The sequence below is a fragment of the Cololabis saira genome, chromosome 16, assembly GCF_033807715.1.
Source record: "Cololabis saira isolate AMF1-May2022 chromosome 16, fColSai1.1, whole genome shotgun sequence".
Lineage (NCBI taxonomy): Eukaryota > Metazoa > Chordata > Actinopteri > Beloniformes > Belonidae > Cololabis > Cololabis saira.
This window is the reverse complement of record NC_084602.1, coordinates 27,928,855-27,947,637: the sequence shown is the minus strand read 5'-3', so window position 1 is coordinate 27,947,637 and position 18,783 is coordinate 27,928,855. Positions and strand designations below refer to the sequence as shown.

The following is an 18,783-nucleotide window of genomic DNA, read 5'->3' as shown; positions in this document are numbered from 1 at the left end:
TCATTTGTTAAAGTCCAGGGTAGAGACTAAAAAAAAAAAACAATTGGCCAAGGCATTAAATCACATGGCCCGTTGGTTTTTACGAAGAGTGGTTTTTGAAGCCTATTTCTTTTTGAACTGGGCTGTAAGTATGTTTATTTCTGCTCTTAAGTTGAACATTTCAATATGAGTTAATGGAGATGGACTTGCTTTTGGAGGCTTTTTGAGGAACTGCAATGAATCTTGGTTCTGCATGAGCCTCAACCCAGAAGTTAGATTGTAACTGAGTGGTGAGCATGTTCCCGATGGCTTCTCCAGCAACATGGCTCTGCCCTGTATGAAGAAAAAACGGCTTCCAAATCTCTGAATCCAATGAGTCACATCACCTGATGCTTCGTCCATCCTTTTATAAAGTCTATTATTGTAACTGGTACGATCCACTGACTTGGCAAGCTGACGACCGAGACCACTTAGTGCATTGTGCAGTATTGCATTTTTGCTGTTTGCCAAACAAAAATAAAGCTGGGAAAGAAGGAAAAATACATGAAACAACTGGAATGAAGAGGTCACCATTAAAGGGACTGAAATAGTTGATTTGATTGTAATTGCTGTGATGGTGGTGAATGACAGGAGACTAGTCAGGATTTCAGTGGGACGCCCAAACAGCGTCGTCTTCTGTCTGCAGCATATCCGGTCAGCACAGGGCCAACGCCGCCTCCTAACCAGCAGTCTTCAGGGTGGTGCTGGAATACCTACGTTGTTGCCTACAGTGTTGTTACGGTTCACAACTTTTTGTAATTTTTTTGTTGATATGATGATTTGGATCCCCCCCCTTTAGTCAGAGGCTGTGGCTCAGCGAGTGATCTCTTCAGACCACGGATTATCAGAGATCCCTGACATCCCTAGCAGGGATATTATAAATGAAAATAATTTTTTGTGTTTCTGTAAGAAACATCAGTACCGGAAAAATTGTGTCCAACTATTCTGTCATTTACAAAGGTTTTTTTTAATAAAAAAATCCCCTTTTTATAAAAGAATTTAAAATAAGAAGCTGTAGTTTCTGATTTGATATTCTGGGTCACTATTTTCCTTTGCCAAACCTTTGCCACCAACATGGATGTGACATTAGATTTAAGCTTTTTCTGTCCGCTCTATTATGTTTTATACCAAAAAAAAAAAGCTGTCTTAGCTTGCTTCTTCTGTTACTTCCTGGTTAAAGCCTAGATTAAGAACTGTAGACCATGTGCAGAGTCCAGTTGGATCTCACTGAGCATATATGGCTTAAGGTTTTTCTCCCACTAGGGGAGTTTTTACCTGCCAGTGTTTATGTTTACGTAATAATCATGTTCTGGTCTCTGGAAAGCGCCTAGAGACAACGTCTGTGGTAAAAGATGTTATATAAATAAAATTGAATTGAATATATTTGAAAGGGAATAACCCCCACAAGCATTATCTGGGTCTGTTTGACAGAAAAATTCAATTTATTATCATTTAGTCGGCTAATGTGCCTAAGTATATTATACAAATCTAATGGTAGTCAGTCTAGCCCAATAATCTCATTATTTTTCTTCCAAATGTCATGTAAATTTAGAGATTGCTTCCCCGTGACCTCCAGCATAACACTCTGCGTGTCTGATTTTTGTTCTGCGGTGGTCAATAACCTCTGATGGATCACCTCGGGGAGCGGCGAGTGTGTCCCGCCGCTGCCACGGCGAACCGCCGCCGCTGCCGCTATGATAATGAGCGAGGGAGTCGTCGGCTCGCCGCATTAATCACTGGAGCTCACACCATGTAGTGTGACAGATTATCCTGCAGCACACAAAGGACAGCAGCAGTCAATTCCAGGAGAGATAATGCGGCGTGTGAATGGGCTCGATGCAGGTGTGGCATTCAGGCGTTCGCACACAGATGTGCAAAATTCACAAAGTCATTGTGAACCTCAGAATCAAGTTGAGAATGTAGACAAAGGCTTTGTCTGACTAACGATGTCAAATATTCAAACATCCCTTCCTCAAGGTAAAAGAAAAAAGAAAGGATTATTATTCTTTTCCCCTTTTTATGCCTCAAAGGCACATTTATTTCCCCCATCTCTTCATTATGTGGAGATAATTGGATATCTCCTCTTGAACGAGGAAGCTGTCATGCTTTCCCACATTTTCTCGGGCAGGGCTGGGCGTACCACATGTTTCCCACCAGCCTTGAGGTCTCTTATCTTGACCCTGTAAATGCTGTCGACCAGCCACATATTTGCACCGCCTGCCATTCATTCTGTTATTTGTCCCACAAGCTGCAGGCATTTTTTGTTGTCCGTATCTCAGCAGCTCGAGGACAAGGCCCCTCATAGATTACCTCGCCTCGGCTCTGCTACTGAAGCCGCTCAAAGCCCCAAACAAGGCTCCGGTGCGGCACGGATGACGAGGCGTGTGTGCCAGGACGTGCTGATTGCACTGAAACATTGATCCAATAGCCAGACAGTAAGTGTCTGAGGCCAGTTCAATTCCTTCTTTGAGGTTTAACCCTCATTATGACCTTCTGCTTTCATTAAGCTGCTTAATTAGTAGAAAAACAGACAGAGTTGATTTGCAAATGCACTCCCTTTTATTCTTTCAATTAATCTATTGAGCCTTTTCTCCCCCTGCAAGTCTAAACAAGCACATTTAAAAAGTACACTTGAATTACAAGACCCACTATCTGGCAGCCGATGGACACTGACACCCCCTTGAGGATGACCAGAGTCACTGTCTCCTCAGAGCGCCACATGCGGCGTCGTCTGAGCTGCCTCTTGCAGCAGAGAGCGACACCTCCGGTGTTGTCCTGTCAGATGCATCTTTCCTCTTCTGTCAGCAGAGAGCCCGCGCGTAGCGACACATCCTCGGTAATTTAGAATCGCTGTTGTCAAGGGCCGACTCGTGTGACAGGAGCACTAATGTGTAAAAACCGAGGTGGCGGCGAGGGAGGTGGGCAGAAAATACAGAGCATCGCCGTTGGAGACGGACGGAGGAGGACGCAGACGGGTAGAAATGGCGGAGATAGTCTGACATTTTCTTTTTTTTAGGAGCTTTACCATCATAAATAAACTCTTTTTAACGTGGGCAAGTTCATGAAGGGGTTATTAGAGTAAATGCTCACAAATGACTGGGATTCCTTCACATGTGTAAACCCACTTGTTGCATTTTAAAAGAGAGGGAGGGGATTTAAGGGTGGGGCCCAGTGCCAAAGAAAAGACCTGACCTTTCACCCCGACTTTAAGCAACTCAGCTTAAGCAAATTCCATCCGTCACACACACCCTTCAACCCCCACTTCCGCCCATCCGAGTAATTTCAGACCCATTTTCCACACGCTTCATATTTCAAAATCCGTGTTTCTTAGGCAGAGCACTAATTGATGCTAATATTAAGCAATTAAGAGATGTTTTATTCCTCCCACTGGATAATTTTGCTCACAATTTGCTGCAGACCGAAGTCCCCAGTGAGTACGATAATCAATGGCATCAAAGCATAAACGGCCTCCAGCCACGAGAAATGGCTCCATCATGCTGTTTATGAGCGCGATATGAAATATTGGCAGGCTGACTGAGAACTCATATTTCTCCCTCTAACTCTGCCCCGGCGCTGTTTCCTCCACCCCATCCGTCAGAGCGCTCCCATGAGCAGCGCTCCCCGAGCGAGGGTTTCCTCCTATCAGAGACGAATTATCACAAGTAATCGGCCGGACATTAATTGAGTCATGATGGATGTGTTTTTGCAGAAAAATAAGCATTTACAAAGCAGGTTAAGGTTTCTACCACACCGTATTAATGGGATGAGTGTCCTCCTGTAAACGCATACAGGACCGTCTCAGAAAATTAGAATATTGTGATGAAGTTCTTTATTTTCTGTAATGCAATTAAAAAAACAAAAATGTCATACATTCTGGATTCATTACAAATCCACTGAAATATTGCAAGCTTTTTATTATTTTAATATTGCTGATTATGGTTTACAGTTTAAGATTAAGATTCCCAGAATATTCAAATTTTTTGAGATAGGATATTTGAGTTTTCTTAAGCTGTAAGCCATGATCAGCAATATTAAAATAATAAAAGGCTTGCAATATTTCATTTGATTTGTAATGAATCCAGAATGTATGACATTTTTTGCATTACAGAAAATAAAGGACTTTATCACAATATTCTAATTTTCTGAGACAGTCCTGTATGAGTTGCTTGTGCAGTTTGCCGGATGGATGCACGATCAGTTGTCTTCAGTTTTACTAAGGAGGAAAATTATGACACATTTCTGCTGGATTTGGTCAATTTTCACAGGTATAAGAACTAAATAAGCCTCATTGGGGCTTTTTTTAAATTTTTTTTACAAAAAACAATTTTAGTTATGAAAACGTTTTAAATGTCATTTGTAAAGTGTTAAAGGTTGATGTGTTGTGTTTTTAGTGATTTTTATCATTTTAAAGTGGAGCACAGGGTCTGGTGAGGAATGTGGATTCTGTCACACCGTTATCACCGAGTCAAGTGATGAGAAGTCATCAGTATCTATCCAGGCCTCAGTATCACATGATTAGTATTTCAAAGCATTACCCTGATTAAGTCCTCAGCCCCCGCCCCCAAACACACACACACTAATACATTCCTGATTTCCTCTATAGGAAATCTTGTTGGATACGCTTTTGGTGTATTTTCCTCGTGTTGCACTCCAGTTCTGCCTCCAGGCCAGGTTCAGCAGTGGGCACGAGCCTGACTTATCAGTATTTTCTTGAATTATATCATTATTTTGGAGCAACGCGACCTTCAGCTTCCCCCAGCAACTTCTGCATTCATTTACCGTTTGAAGATGTGGTTGAAAATGACTCATGAGCCGTGCTCACGAGTCCGTCGCCCAGAGCTTGAATATAGAGGGATTTAATTCGGCTCTGGAGAGCAGAGCTTATTGGAGCCCTAATTGAAAATAATTAGGGGTCAGACGATTTGGCCGGGTGGAATTAGAGCACCTGCCCTGTGTGAATGCATCTCTCCCTCCATCTCTCTCCTCCCTCGGCGGCTCTCTCGATCCCTCCCTTCACATTTCAGAGTCGCTCCAGGCGTGGTGTCGACCAGCCTTTTAGACAAAAGCCTTTGAGTCGATCTCAGACAAGACCATGAGAACTATTGTGTTGTTGACAATGTTTGGCCTTGTTGAGAGCTGCTGATATTGTGTCCCTGGGCTCATGTCTCAATGTCGAGCAGCAGGCTGATGGAAAGCTATTCCGCAGCTGCTCATCCGGCGTGGCATGGGCTGTTTAGATCAAGATTTTCCAGAGAAGAACCCACCCGAGTGCTGTAGGAAATAGGCTATAGGCTATCATGTTTTCTCGTTTGTTGGAATGATGTGAGGCGCTCCTGAACAACGGTGATGTTTGGAGTTGCTCAGCCGGCTCGGGAGAGTAGGGCTGGGGATCGATTCAAATGTCAAGAATCAATTCGATTCCGATTCTTAAGATTCAGAATCGATTATCAAGATTCGATCCGATTCGATCCCGATATTGATTTGGGTTAGTGTTATTAAAACAGTTTTTTGAGCTGTTGCATGAATTATATGACTGTAGTTCTGCAACATTAATACTAGTATTATATTGAGATTCAACAGCAAGTATTGCAGCTAATGATGCTGTAAGGACCAATCAGCTCCCAGAATGCTGATAGAACTGCTTTCAGAAACATCATGTGGGTCAGAATTACCAAACAGATCCAGGGAGGAAACAGAGTCGTATGAAATCGCTTTTATTTTTTCCCACATTCCGTTTTTATTTGTTCCATTTTCGGTCTATTTTGGTTTTTAATTTTTGAGCATTTGGTTTTTAGCATTTTTTGCAAATGTAACCCCAAGACAGTATATAAAGTAATGAAATATAGACAATTTATGCAATTATAACCTAACACTTTAATGTTTTCATACCTTTAAACATATTTAAAGGCAAAAACATGGCACCAGTTATTCTCGTGTCCAACAAAACATTGCTTTTTTGGGGATAAACAAAGAAATAACCAAAGGTTGTAATGGAAGGATGAAAAAAAAAAACAAACATACCGGTAAATAAATAAAAGTAAAAACCCCCGAAAAAAAAATAAAATTGATCTTTAGACATATGAATCGATTTTTAGGAATTAATATGAGAATCGATTTAGAATTGGGAAATCGATTTTTTCAACACAGGCCTACGGGAGAGAGTTTGGAGCAGCTTTTGGAACTGGCCTGGTCCGGTTGGGATGCTGTGTTGTGTTTTGTGCTGTGCTGCGGTGCGGCTCTCTGGATCGGTCCGGGGTCGACCACAGTTATGCGAACCGTAGACAAATGGAGGCATGTGTGGGCTTTCAGTCAGGCAGCGGTTTCAATTGAGTCTCCGCTGGGATAAGACTTAGTCACAACACTCAGCCCTTCAAATTCCAGGGACGCTCTTGCCACATCGCCTTGGATGTTTAATTGGCCTCTGATTTACAAAGTGACACACATTTGGTCCCCGCCCCCCCTTCCATAAATCCACTGGTCCGATTGTCTTTTTCTCTTGTTCTTTGTTTGTATTTTCTTTTTCCACCCTGCGTTTTGCACAAACACATGAACATGCATCCTCGTTCTTTCCGTCTCCTCAGTTACCGGCCTGCTCTTCTGGCCTCCTGCAGGGGTCATTGTGGTATTTAGGGTCAGACAAGAGATCCAGTCTCTGCGCCCTCCCCAGTGCCTCCCAAGAAGTACTGCCCCCCCCGTCACACGCCAGCTTGTCTCGCCCAGTCGCCTCAAACCGCTCTGAACAAACCCCACCTTGGCTGCAAGCAGCCCTGCATCTTCCTTCCAGCCAACGGAAAAGCTGGATGTTGGAAAAACAACGCTGTTGACTTGTGGGACTTTTTTTTTTCCTTTTTTTTTTTTTTTTTTACACTGGACTCTAAATGTTTGCGTGCATCTCTGCCTCACTTTCTGAGAGAGCTCTTCTGTTGAGGACTTTTCACTTTTTCCTCCCCGCTCTCTGGCTTTTCCTCTTGGCGCTGGGTTTTCGCAGAGCCGGCCCCCGGGAGGATTGTGATTCGCTGCTCCCTCCGAAGCCGGGAGGGAGTTTCCACGTGTCCTTCACTGTGTCTAAGTGTGTGTGTGAGTCAGATGAGGTGTGCGCATGCTGCTTTAAGACTCAATGAGCGTTGACAGGGAGAATCCACTTTAAGATTTCAAAGAACAGCGGCCAGGTTTCCCTTTTGCAAGCTCTTCAAAGAGCTTTGAGATTAAAGCCCGGGGCATCGAGGTAAGGCGTGTTGTGGACTCTGTGTTTTATCTTCTTTCCCTTTTTGTTTCTATGGTTTTAATGTATTAAGAACAAGCTGGGATGAAGAGGTTGTGCTTTCTGTCTTTTGGATGCTCAGATGTAGGTTCTGCTGGTGTTTGCTTGTATCAGAGCTGCTAATGTATCTCCTGGATTGCAAGATCTGAGGTTTATGGTGCCTAAGCCGTCAGCACGTGGCCTGGTGAATACAGGGACCTTTTACAGGTCCAGACTTTATCATTTCTTCTGATATCTTGCAGCATTTGGTGGCTTTCTCTCATTCCTTTCAGAGCAAAGCGACTTTGACAAACTCCACCGTTTTCTTCTAAACCCGCGCCAACACGGTCGTATATGCCTGCATGGTGGGAATGTGCGGCCTGGAAACATTTTAACTCCCTTGGCATCTGGCTAGAATAGCGGTGGGATACATGTATAAATCTTTTCGAGGACTGCCATGTCATATTTGGTCCGGAGCCAGGCGTGGAGCTTCTGAATGTATAATGAAAAAGTCTGAAAGACACTTAACAAGCACCGTGATGGATGTTTGGTGGCTTTGGCTGGATCCACCAAACGGTAATATGAGCTTTCAGTGAGTGATTCATCAAAAGACATTTCCCCCTCATAAGCAAACAACCGCTGGATACTTTAAATCTTGTTCATATGACAAAAACTCAGCGGGAGATGGCCTGGTCTCTGGCTCCAGTGACACAATTTTCTCCCCTTTTATTCATTTCCTGTTTTTTGTTGTTTGTGTATTCGAAAAAGAACTTGTGGGCTGTTTTGCATAAGCTTGCAGGCTCTCTGCTCCTTTAAGAGCTTCGCAACTCCAGAGGGAAGCGATAAGAAACAAATCTCACGGGCTGTGATTTGTCAACGGACCCTACCAATAACAGATGACCTCAGACCTCTCGGCCGTGGAACTCAAAAGGCATAAAACCCATTCTGGTACCCGTTTGTGTGAGCACGTCCTGTTCCACACCCCCTTGTCTGCAGTTTTTGTTCCCATTAGCTGTGCTCGTGTAGCTTGGATTTCAGAGACGTGAGCCTTCAGACTGAAACTTTCTGAGCTTATTTGTCTCCTGATCAACAAATGCACGGTGGTCCTCGCAATGGAAAGAGACTGTTACATCCTTAGGATGTCGTGCACCTAGGGTTGCCACCTTTCAGAAATAGAAATAAGGAACACCTGATTTCAGCAGCGCAGGAGCCAAAAAAAAGCCCCAAAACTTCTAAACTGAATAAAAATGTGTTTATTTTATATGAAAAAACAAAATGCTTTGATTTAAAGTTTAAAGTGCTTTAATAGCATTGAACTTGCATGACTGTACAGACAGACAACCATACTAGCAACTGAAATATGCTCTGTATGTCCACATCAGCCCAGATGTAATATAGCCTACAGGTGAAGAATATGGTGTAAAAGTTAATTTATTTCAATAATTCAACTAGAATATGGTGTAAAAGTTAATTTATTTCAATAATTCAACTAGAATATGGTGTAAAAGTTAACTTATTTCAATAATTCAACTAGAATATGGTGTAAAAGTTAATTTATTTCAATAATTCAACTAGAATATGGTGTAAAAGTTAACTTATTTCAATAATTCAACTAGAATATGGTGTAAAAGTTAACTTATATCAATAATTCAACTAGAATATGGTGTAAAAGTTAACTTATTTCAATAATTCAACTAGAATATGGTGTAAAAGTTAATTTATTTCAATAATTCAACTAGAATATGGTGTAAAAGTTAATTTATTTCAATAATTCAACTAGAATATGGTGTAAAAGTGAACTTATTTCAATAATTCAACTAGAATATGGTGTAAAAGTTAATTTATTTCAATAATTCAACTAGAATATGGTGTAAAAGTTAATTTATTTCAATAATTCAACTAGAATATGGTGTAAAAGTTAATTTATTCAATAATTCAACTAGAATATGGTGTAAAAGTTAATTTATTTCAATAATTCAACTAGAATATGGTGTAAAAGTTAACTTATTTCAATAATTCAACTAGAATATGGTGTAAAAGTTAATGAAAATACGGTACAAATCGTGTCCCGTATTAGTTCAATACGGGACGCAACATTTTTTTCTCAAATAAAGGACAATTCCGTATTTTACGGGACGGGTGGCAACCCTACGTGCACCTGATGTGCTTGTTTCCCACCGAAGTGCGGCCCTGCCTCTCGTCGGTATCCCAGGCTCCCCCAGACTAAACACGAAGCGGACGTGGGAGTCGCCCAGGGGGCAGGGTGGGACGGGTGCCAGGTCGTGGGGGCGTGTGGAGCAGCGCCGGGGTGGCACTGGTCTTTTGGCCTCCGGAGCAGATGGCTTGCAGGAAGCAAAAAAAGAACAGAGGCCTGAAGGAGAAGAGGGAGGGTCGGTTCAAGAAGGGGCGCTGTGCTTTTGCAGCAAAAAAAGGAAGACTTGTCTTGTTGTTCTGTCAAAACAGCCGCACAATGCGTCGGTTCAGCTCCTGGCAGAAGCCAAACGTGTGTCTTTTAGGTTTTGCGAGTTGGCACGCCTTCGGGGCCTTTCATACTCGCAGCCTCGCTCGGGCTGAATAAACTGTTCAAGAAAAAGCGCCAGTAGTGGTGTTTTTATTTAAAAAGAAAGCAGTCACTGTGACGAGTTGGACTCCTTGGCTTTATGTCGACTCCCGTTGGAGTCGGCAGCTGCTCTTCCAGGTTTGTATTCAGAAAGAGAATAGTTTATTGCTCCCCATTTCACGTGGAGGCATCTTCACTCATTTTTCCCTTGCCTTCACTTCTTAGTCTTTGGAGGCAAAGAGAATATTTTTCTGCTGAACTCGGCTCTTTGGGAGACGATGTTAACAGACGTCGGGAGCTGAGTGAGGAAGTGAGCCAAGTTTCCCACAGGTTAATAAAGGAAAGCACAAGTGTTTTAGAGCTGGAAAACACAAGTGCAGTTGGCTGGTTTTGTCGATTGTAGCTCAAACATGAATGATTCAAACACGGTGTATTTCTGTTGGATTCGGCATCCGTTGTGCTTGATTTCAGTGTCTCATCCCTTTGACTCCTGACTAATGGCGCGAGGGTTTCGCTAATCCCCCGATCGGCTCAGAGCGACGGTTCAAGTTCATTACCAGACCTGCATGTCGTCAGCCAAGTTTCCACTGGACTATCGAGTCCTACGTTTCCCCCGTCCATTCAGAACAGCTCCAGGAGGACGGTCCCCTGTGGCTCCTTGTCATGTTCTCCTGTTTTATACCTCTGGATCACCGTCCCGTCCTTGAACTTGAAGAACTCAATTTCAAATATCAATAGGACTCAGCCAGTTGTATTTAATCTGGCCTCATGGTTGAGGCGCATCCAAGCACAGGCAGTTAAACGCTCACCGTAATACCGCAGCGCACATGATCCAGAAGGTTAGGGCATCTGGTAGGTGGGGTGTACGGATCCGTCCATCAAAACCTCGATTTTAATAACCAATAATCCAATAGCATCAATACAAAATCAAAATATCAGACAGATATTTATTTATTTATTTATTTCGTGCATGGTAGTGCATAGTTTGACAATATTACAGTAGTACATTTGTACACTTCAATCTACACACCCATGACCGAAAAGGAGCAGGATGAAGACAAGTCTTATTTTACCTGCCCCTTATTAAATACCAAAACAAAAACAGTCAATGTAACCAATATTTACGATAAAATATACACTTAAATAGACACCAACCACATATATCAATAGTACTGTTTAAGTTCCAGCCTATTCATGATCATATAACTTAAAGGAGCATGAGGCAGGATTGAGGCAGGATTTATGAAAAAAATTTGTAAACGTTTTAAGTTTTCTAGTAATAATGTCAGATGAGCGTTCCAAACCAAAACGAATGAGCCCTATAGCGCATCTCTCCATTGCCTTGAACAGGCTGTGTGCTGCAAAATGTGCTGCAATTCGGAGTCCAAATTTCCCGCGCTGTCCTGCAGATGTGACGTCACATGACGCTGCATGCGCGTTCTCCCCGTTCTCCCGCGCCGGCTTCACTGTTGGCTGCAGTACCCCCGACGGCCGTCGTGGCGAAGGGTGGCGCTATAGAGTCTAATTTCTTAAAAGGAGCCTCATGCTCCTTTTAAATATTTTATCTTTATAAATTTTTTTGAACCTAAGTAAATTTGTACATTCCTTTAAATCATTCTGTAGAGAGTTCCACAGTTTTACTCCCACAGCCGATATACACATCTGCTTGAGAGTGGTCCTTGCATACTGATGTTTGAAATTATATTTCCTTCTATGATCTATAACTTCTGGATTCGAAAAAACAAACGCCTGCTGTAAATTACTTGGTAAGACTTTTGTTTTTGCCCTATGCATAACTAATAATGTCTGTAACTCAACTATTTCTTTAAATTTAATAAGTCCTGAATTAATAAATAATCTGTTGGTGTGTTCTCTGTAATTTGCTTTATGAATGATCCTCACCGCTCTTTTCTGCAGGATAAACAATGGATGTACATTGCTAGTATATGTGTTGCCCCAGACTTCCACACAGTAATTGAGATAAGGTAAAATCAGTGAACAATATAAGATTCGCAATGCCTTATAATCTAGTACATATTTTGCTTTGCTCAGAACAAAAATACTCTTGGAATATATATGTTAAAGAGGCCTTTGATCATGTGTTTTTATAAATGGAACAGGTTGTTTAAATTAAACATCTTGTTGAACCCAGTAATTGTAATGTTTTAGGTTCTGAATGGAAGTGGGTTCAGTCATCGTCTCATATAAACTAGTTTCTGAGTGGAACCGGATCAAACTCTTTCCCTGAGTTTGTGATATTCAAACTGAATTGTCAAGTAGTTTTAAATTGATCGTGTTGTGATGAAGCTTGTGATTTACACCCATGTTGGCAGCGTGATATTTCTATTTTAACGTCAGGCATGCCGAGGCTCGTGTTTCAGGGCTCAGTGGAGCGGCTGTAAGAGCGGCTGTAAGGCCCTGGCAGGAGTGCAGGCTCCTGTGTGCGGGTGGATTATGTTTCCCACATGACAGCCACTCTGACTCAGGATGCCACGAGGCGTCTGCCGGCCCGGCCGACGGAGCTCTTCTGCACTTCCTCACTCTCTGACAAATCTGGCAGTGAGGAGTAGAGGGAGGGAGGAGGGAAAAAAACCAAAAAAAAACCTGGTTCCAAGGTTTAAAAATAAACAGACGGTTAAAACTGTAGCCGGCTTTGAAAAAAGTTTCCCTGAGTCCGACGAAAGGCAACGTCACTTTACTTGCGGAGAGGTGGAAAAATGCAACATATGTTTGGTTTGGACAGCTGATTGGGGAAAGTTGGATTTTGAGGGATGAGGGGAGTCTTTTTTTAAACGAGTCACGCTGCGTTTCTACGTCTCCACTTCGCCTGAGGAGAACTCTGAACATCTCTAGAAGCTTCTCTGCACTTTTTGAGGAAGGTTTACATCTGAGGTTTGAGTGAATAAATGAGTGAAAGAAATCTGTTTGAACTGAGAAGTGTAACAGGACAATGTTTTAGCCTTTTCTTTTTGTTGTTGTTGTATTCAACTGTTGCTATGATACGCTTGTCTCCATGAGAAACAGCTAGTCCTCTGCAAAACCCTGGGATTACCTGTTCTCCCTAACTTACACAGCACTTTACAAGCATGGAGCTCATTACACCAAGTCAATTACAGTGAGGTCAAAAGAGACTAAGTAGACTTCTTTCTGTGTTTCAGGTGAGCCAGAAGAGGGATGACTCCACGTGGAGAAATGAGGTGCGTCTAGAAGCTCCTGTGTGAGAAGAAACCTTTCCAGAGAGGTGAGTCCAACAACTGTAGCCTCCACACCCCCGCCCCCTCCTCTTGCATGCAGCCCATGATGGATGTCACTTCCTCTTCTCCGCTGTAGGATAAAGTCATATCCCCTCCGTATATTTTTTTTTTTTGGATATATGTTTTTATTGGCAGATTGTTTCCTACAGAGCAAAACAGATTAACATACCTTTTTTTTTTTTTCTCCTCCCTCTCCCCATCCCTCCCCCCACGGTTATCATCATTAATTTTCCTTTGGGAATAGCAAAAAAAATAAAAATTAAATAAATAATAAAAATTAAAAAAATAGTAAATATATAAAAATAAAAAGATACTAATATAGTGACATAACAAAAAAGTAGTAGTAGTGCAATGACTGTAAACTTAAGAAAATAAAATGAGAACAAAACCCGAAATGGGTTATCTAGAGATTAATAATTATTTCTTACATCAATAATTAGCAATTCCAGTGGTAGTCACAAGTTATACTAGTAAACACTAGTCCAGCTAAGTCCTTTGGAAATTTTCAAAACAGGTAATACCGTATTTTCCGCATTATAAGACGCACCTTCAATGAATGACATATTTAAAACATTTTCCATATATAAGGCGCACCGCATTATAAGGCGCACTAAATATATGGTAAAATACCGTACTATAGTGGCTGGGGTTGAGTTGCGTATCTACCTGACTGAGCTGCGCTACAGGAAATGCTACAAAATCCTACAGCAAAAGCAAAAAAAAAAAACAAGGAGAAAAGTACTGTATGTCAAACTTTATTAACAAAATAAAAACCAGCTTTGCTCCGTCTCGTCAAAGTCGCCATTATGCGAGTCAGCGTTGCTGCTGTTGTCTTGAACGTCTGTGACGATTCCTGACGTTTTTAGCGCTGTTACTTCGGCGACACCAACTACAGTAGCTACAATCCCCTGACAACAGTAACAGAAATTGCCGTAATGATCATATATAAGGCGCACTGCATTATAAGGCGCACTGCCGGTTTTTGAGAAAATTAAAGGCTTTTAGGTGCGCCTTATAGTGCGGAAAATACGGTAAATGGTTGCCAGCTCGAGAAGAACCTTTCTAATGACCTCCGTATGTTTTTGAGGGGTTTCCTTAAGGTCTTAATCTGCTTTGTGAGCTAATTCAGAGACTGGAAAGCTGTTGATTGTTTGAACCTCCACCTGTTACGTAATGACGTCACAAACGCTGACAGTAACAGTAACCTCCTCTTCCGGGCCACGGATTCCCTCCGCACCGTCTTCTCTCTCCCTGTAATGAAATATCTGTGTGGTCACGGCTCTCCGTCTCTAATGTAAGAGCATTGTGGACAGTCTGGAAGTGATTCTTTTTTTTTTTTCCCCCAGTGTCCTGAGGATTGTCACACATAACAGCCATGACAGCCTAAAGCCTGTTCATCTCACTTGACTTTTCTATAAAGAGAATGGAAGAATGTGGTAAAACGATAGGCGGGGGGTAGACCTTTCCCCCTAATGACCAGATGTGATAGAATTACTTGTTGCTGTTCTCTTGAAAGGCATGTGGGAGAGATTAGACATGCTGCTGTTTCGCTCTGGGAGCAGCTGCCGCACATTGAACGCTCATGCGTGTGTGGATGCTATGACTTTATGAGGACCGGTAATGGGTTCGAGAGTAAGGAGTTAATTTTTATCTGCTGAGCTCAGACCTCATGCTCTTGACATGTCTTTCATACAGACTAGGGCTGGGCGATATGGACCAAAAGTCATATCTCGATATTTTCTAGCTAAATGGCGATACTCGATATATATCTCGATATTTTTTCTGTGCCTTAATTGGGGTTTCCCCCAAAGCATTATAGCATCTCTGTTAGCTTCATTTTTTTCTGAGGCAAACCCTTAAAAAAACTGTTTTAATACAAAGCCTCGTGCCAAATGTCACACAGGTACCTTTATTAACAGAGGTCTGCACAATATCAAAATGTATAAAACAAATGAAATAAAAATAAACTGCCTGCATATATAGAATAAAAATGCTTCTTGAATAAAATAAAACAAATATCCCTTTCCTGCATAACAATTAAATTAAAATACACTGTACAATTAATACAATGTAGACAGTAACAGGCAGACTTTTCCACTGAGGTTGACAGTTGTGCAAATAACAAAACATTTGTGCAAATCTCAAATAAAACATTCAAGTCAATTTGTCACAAAATAAGCTATATCAAAATCATAACATTTTTTTTTTTAATCGATATAAACGATATTGTCTCGTACCATATCGTGTTTGAAAATATATCGATATATATTAAAATCTCGATATATCGCCCAGCCCTAATACAGACATTACAATGCTGTTTTGAATCCTGTGAATTTTCCAACTGTCCAGTGCTGGTGACAGCCTGATGTCATTTCCTTTTTTTTTCTCTCAAGTTTTCCAGACCAGGATGGGAAATTCAGAGAGCCAGTACAGCATAGAGGGTCCAAAAGGAACAAGCCTCGTCTTCCCCGGGAAACAGAAGCCGTATTCATTGAAGCTCCGCTCAGCCAGGGACGATGTCCTGTCGCCACATACGTGGTGGAAAAACTCCCCGGCGGGCTCCCGCTACAAGGCCCGGTGTGTCGGCCGCGGCTGCCTGTCCCCCGCTAAGAGCCGGCCGTCCTACTCGGCCCAGCGCTGCGACTACGTCCCCAGAGGAGTGAGGGGAGGGCCGAGCGAGCATTGCTGGCATCGCTCCCCTGGGTGTGGCGTGCGCAGCCGACACATGTCGGATGCCTACGAGGAGAACCCGTACGGGGGCGAGCTCGGCGGGCGCATGCTGAACGGACACAGCGCCGAGCGCGAGGCGTTGGAGGAGCAGAGCAGTCCCAGGGTGGTGATTAAGAAGGATGGTTCTCTCAGAGTGGAGTTCACCAACAGTTCAGGGAACCCCCTGGTCCTGGACGGGGCGTCCGGCCCTGTCCAGCTGCTCAAGTTCTCTCCCAATCTGGAGTCGGCTTCCACGCCCAGCCTGCCCGGCTCCAGCGGCAGCAGACAGGACGACCACCGGGGCGGCCCGCCGCCGGCTTCTACCTCGTCCACGGCCAGAACCAGCAAGGGGAGCTCGCTGAGCTCCGAGGGCTCCTGGTATGACTCTCCCTGGGGCCCCGGCGCGGAGCTCTGCGAGCAGGACCAGCCGTCCTCGGCCAGCCGGACGTTAGTGCACTCCCCCATGCACCAGCTGGACGCCTTCGCCCAGCAGTCCCCCCCTGTGTCCATCTCCGACCTCTACAGGGACCCCACCATGGCGGCTACTTTCCCCACCGCCAAGGACTTGTCCTCCCAGCTGCAGGACTCCCTGCCGGGGCGGAGGCCCCACCGGGCCTCCTTCGCATCGGCCCTGGACGTTCCTGTGGAGGAGGAATGCCCGGAATCCCGGCAGTACATGTCCTACACTCTGCCCTGCCGCCGCTCCAAAGCCCACACGGTCACCGAGGGCCAGGACCAGGACCAGGACCAGGACCAGGACCAGACGCCGAGCCAGGAGCTGGCCGGACACGAGTTTGTCTTCTACAAAAAAGACTCCATCAAAAATCGCATGAGGCGGTTCAGCGACTGGACGGGGAGCCTCAGCCGCAAGAAGAGGAAGTCCCAGGTGAGTTTGGTGCTCACCCTCAGTTTCACACACACGACACATACCACTACAGTAAATCCTCGTTTTTACGGGGGGGGGGGGGGGGGTTACATTCCAAAAAGAAGCCGGGACTGCGTTTCCATGCAGTCAATAACCCTTTTAAAACCCGAATATTGGCAATAACCCGAATTTGCACGGCCATGTAAAAACCAATAACCCCTTTGAATAACCCGAATTTGCTCATATTCGGGTTTTTAAAAACCCGAATGAGTCCCGATCAAAAGGAACATGAATTTGTTTTCTGCGCATGTTCTTTTCGCAAGGAATCCTGGTCTTTTGAGTCCAGGAAGTTCTTCTAAACACGGAGAAACGCAAGACCACACCACACTTTTGGAGTGAGGAGGAGACTAATCACTTCATAAATGTAATGAAGGATATGAACATTTTGGCATTTGTAGATGGTAGAAAGTACGGGGATAGCGAGATTTAAAAGAAGGTGAGCGAAAAGTTGCGCGAAGCAGCATTTGTTTTGAATTTGGATACAGGAAGAAGAAGTGGAAATTACGGGAATTGCGCCATAACGTTCTCTGTGCGTCGCTGGTTTGATCCAGATATCCTGAATGATTAATTACCATGTATACAGGGATAACCCTGTTTGCTCATGCATGTAAATGGAATATTCTGAATGTTTCAGTAACCGGAATATTAGCAATAACCTGAATTTTGACTGCATGTAAACGTAGTCCATGATAGGTGAAATCTGTGAAGTAGTAACCGACGACCGTTATTTTTTTTTAACAATTATTATACAAGGCTTCAAATTGCGGAGATCAGCACCGCGCCACCACAACCAGAGTAATTAGATTTGAGCGGGAGAAAATGAAAAATGATTATGAAATAAAAAAGTAGGACAAATTGTGACGTATTTCACTGCTCTTCTGACTTCGCCTTCCTCTGCCTTTTGGACCCGACCGCAAGTGCCTTAGTTGGTGCAGAGCGTTTTGTCGACATTATGGGTTTTGGAGAAAATTTGCAAACTTAAATTTTGCAAGCTGTTTTTACGTACATGTTCAGTTCGTATTAAACCATAACGTTATTGACACGCAGGAAGTGAAGAAGCGGGGAGATTGTTTAGCCAATTAGAACGCAGAACACAATGCACAATGCAAATCCGTGAAGCAGCGAGACGGTGAAAGGTGAAACAGCGAGGGATAACTGTACTTTCATAGAGGAGATGTTTGCAGTCCTTCTGTCCGTCCGTCTAGTTTAGGGTTGCCAACTTCCTGAAAAATAAATAAGGGACTCCTCATCGGCAGGGCCGGCCAACCAGATTGCCTTCACCCTTCCTGGCGTGGTGAATTTTTTTAGCCCCTTTATTTGTTTATTTGACTCAAACCTGAATCGAATTAGATGCATATTTTTGAATGCCACGAACACATGGAAAACAAATTATTATCCAGCAATTCACTTTAATATAAAATAAAAAAATGAACTGAATAAAATAAGTATGTTTCTGAATAAAACTGAATAAAATAAGTATGTTTCTTAAACAGAAACCTGTCCTGCTTAACTTAAAATTGTATAAATTAATATAAACCAATAGAAAGAAAGCAGAACATCCATTCTGTAATAGTGCACATTTTTAGTGCAATAACAAAAGTGCAAACAGAAAGTCTGTAGAAAACTAGTAAACATATTTGTGCCTCAAAGGCCATGACTGTAGGCTACAGGTGTAGTAAAACAGAAAAAACTAACTTCTGAACTCAGCAGCTCAGCTCTGCAGCCCGTTCGTAGCACAGGCCGTGTCCTGTCTGGCCAGGTTTGCTTGACTTGCAGCCGCAGCGGTTGTCCTGGCATGGCTGGGAACCGACCGCCGTCTCCCTGGCCCTGCAGCTCCACAACACCACCTGTCTGAGCACCGGGCACCACGGGGCGGCACAAAATTAAACCCGTGAGGCAGCCGGCGCTGAGTATTGATGAAGACAGAACAAGGATAGGACTTTAAATACAAGACGAGACACAGACGAACCCCAGAGGAACAGTTGTCACGGGGTGGGAAGCGAATATCAGGAGGAGTTGTTCCGGACCTGGGTGCGTAAATACGGTTCAGATTATCTCTGAAGCCGGATATTTTCAT

General features: G+C 43.3%; 1 protein-coding gene across 3 annotated transcripts in view; it reads left to right on the top strand.

The window, feature by feature from the left end:
* The window catches only part of tiam2a (TIAM Rac1 associated GEF 2a), a 121,357-nt gene that overhangs the window by 51,067 nt on the left and 51,507 nt on the right, over positions 1-18,783 (top strand). For 2 of the 3 annotated variants that reach the window (XM_061743518.1, XM_061743517.1), the window contains exons 2-3: positions 12,977-13,059; positions 15,466-16,667. In XM_061743518.1, the coding sequence (XP_061599502.1) occupies positions 15,480-16,667 (1,188 nt within the window). In that variant the 5' untranslated portion in view covers positions 12,977-13,059; positions 15,466-15,479. Of the gene's footprint in view, positions 1-7,176; positions 7,244-12,976; positions 13,060-15,465; positions 16,668-18,783 lie in introns of those variants that run through there. The other variant, XM_061743519.1, reaches the window with a different exon arrangement.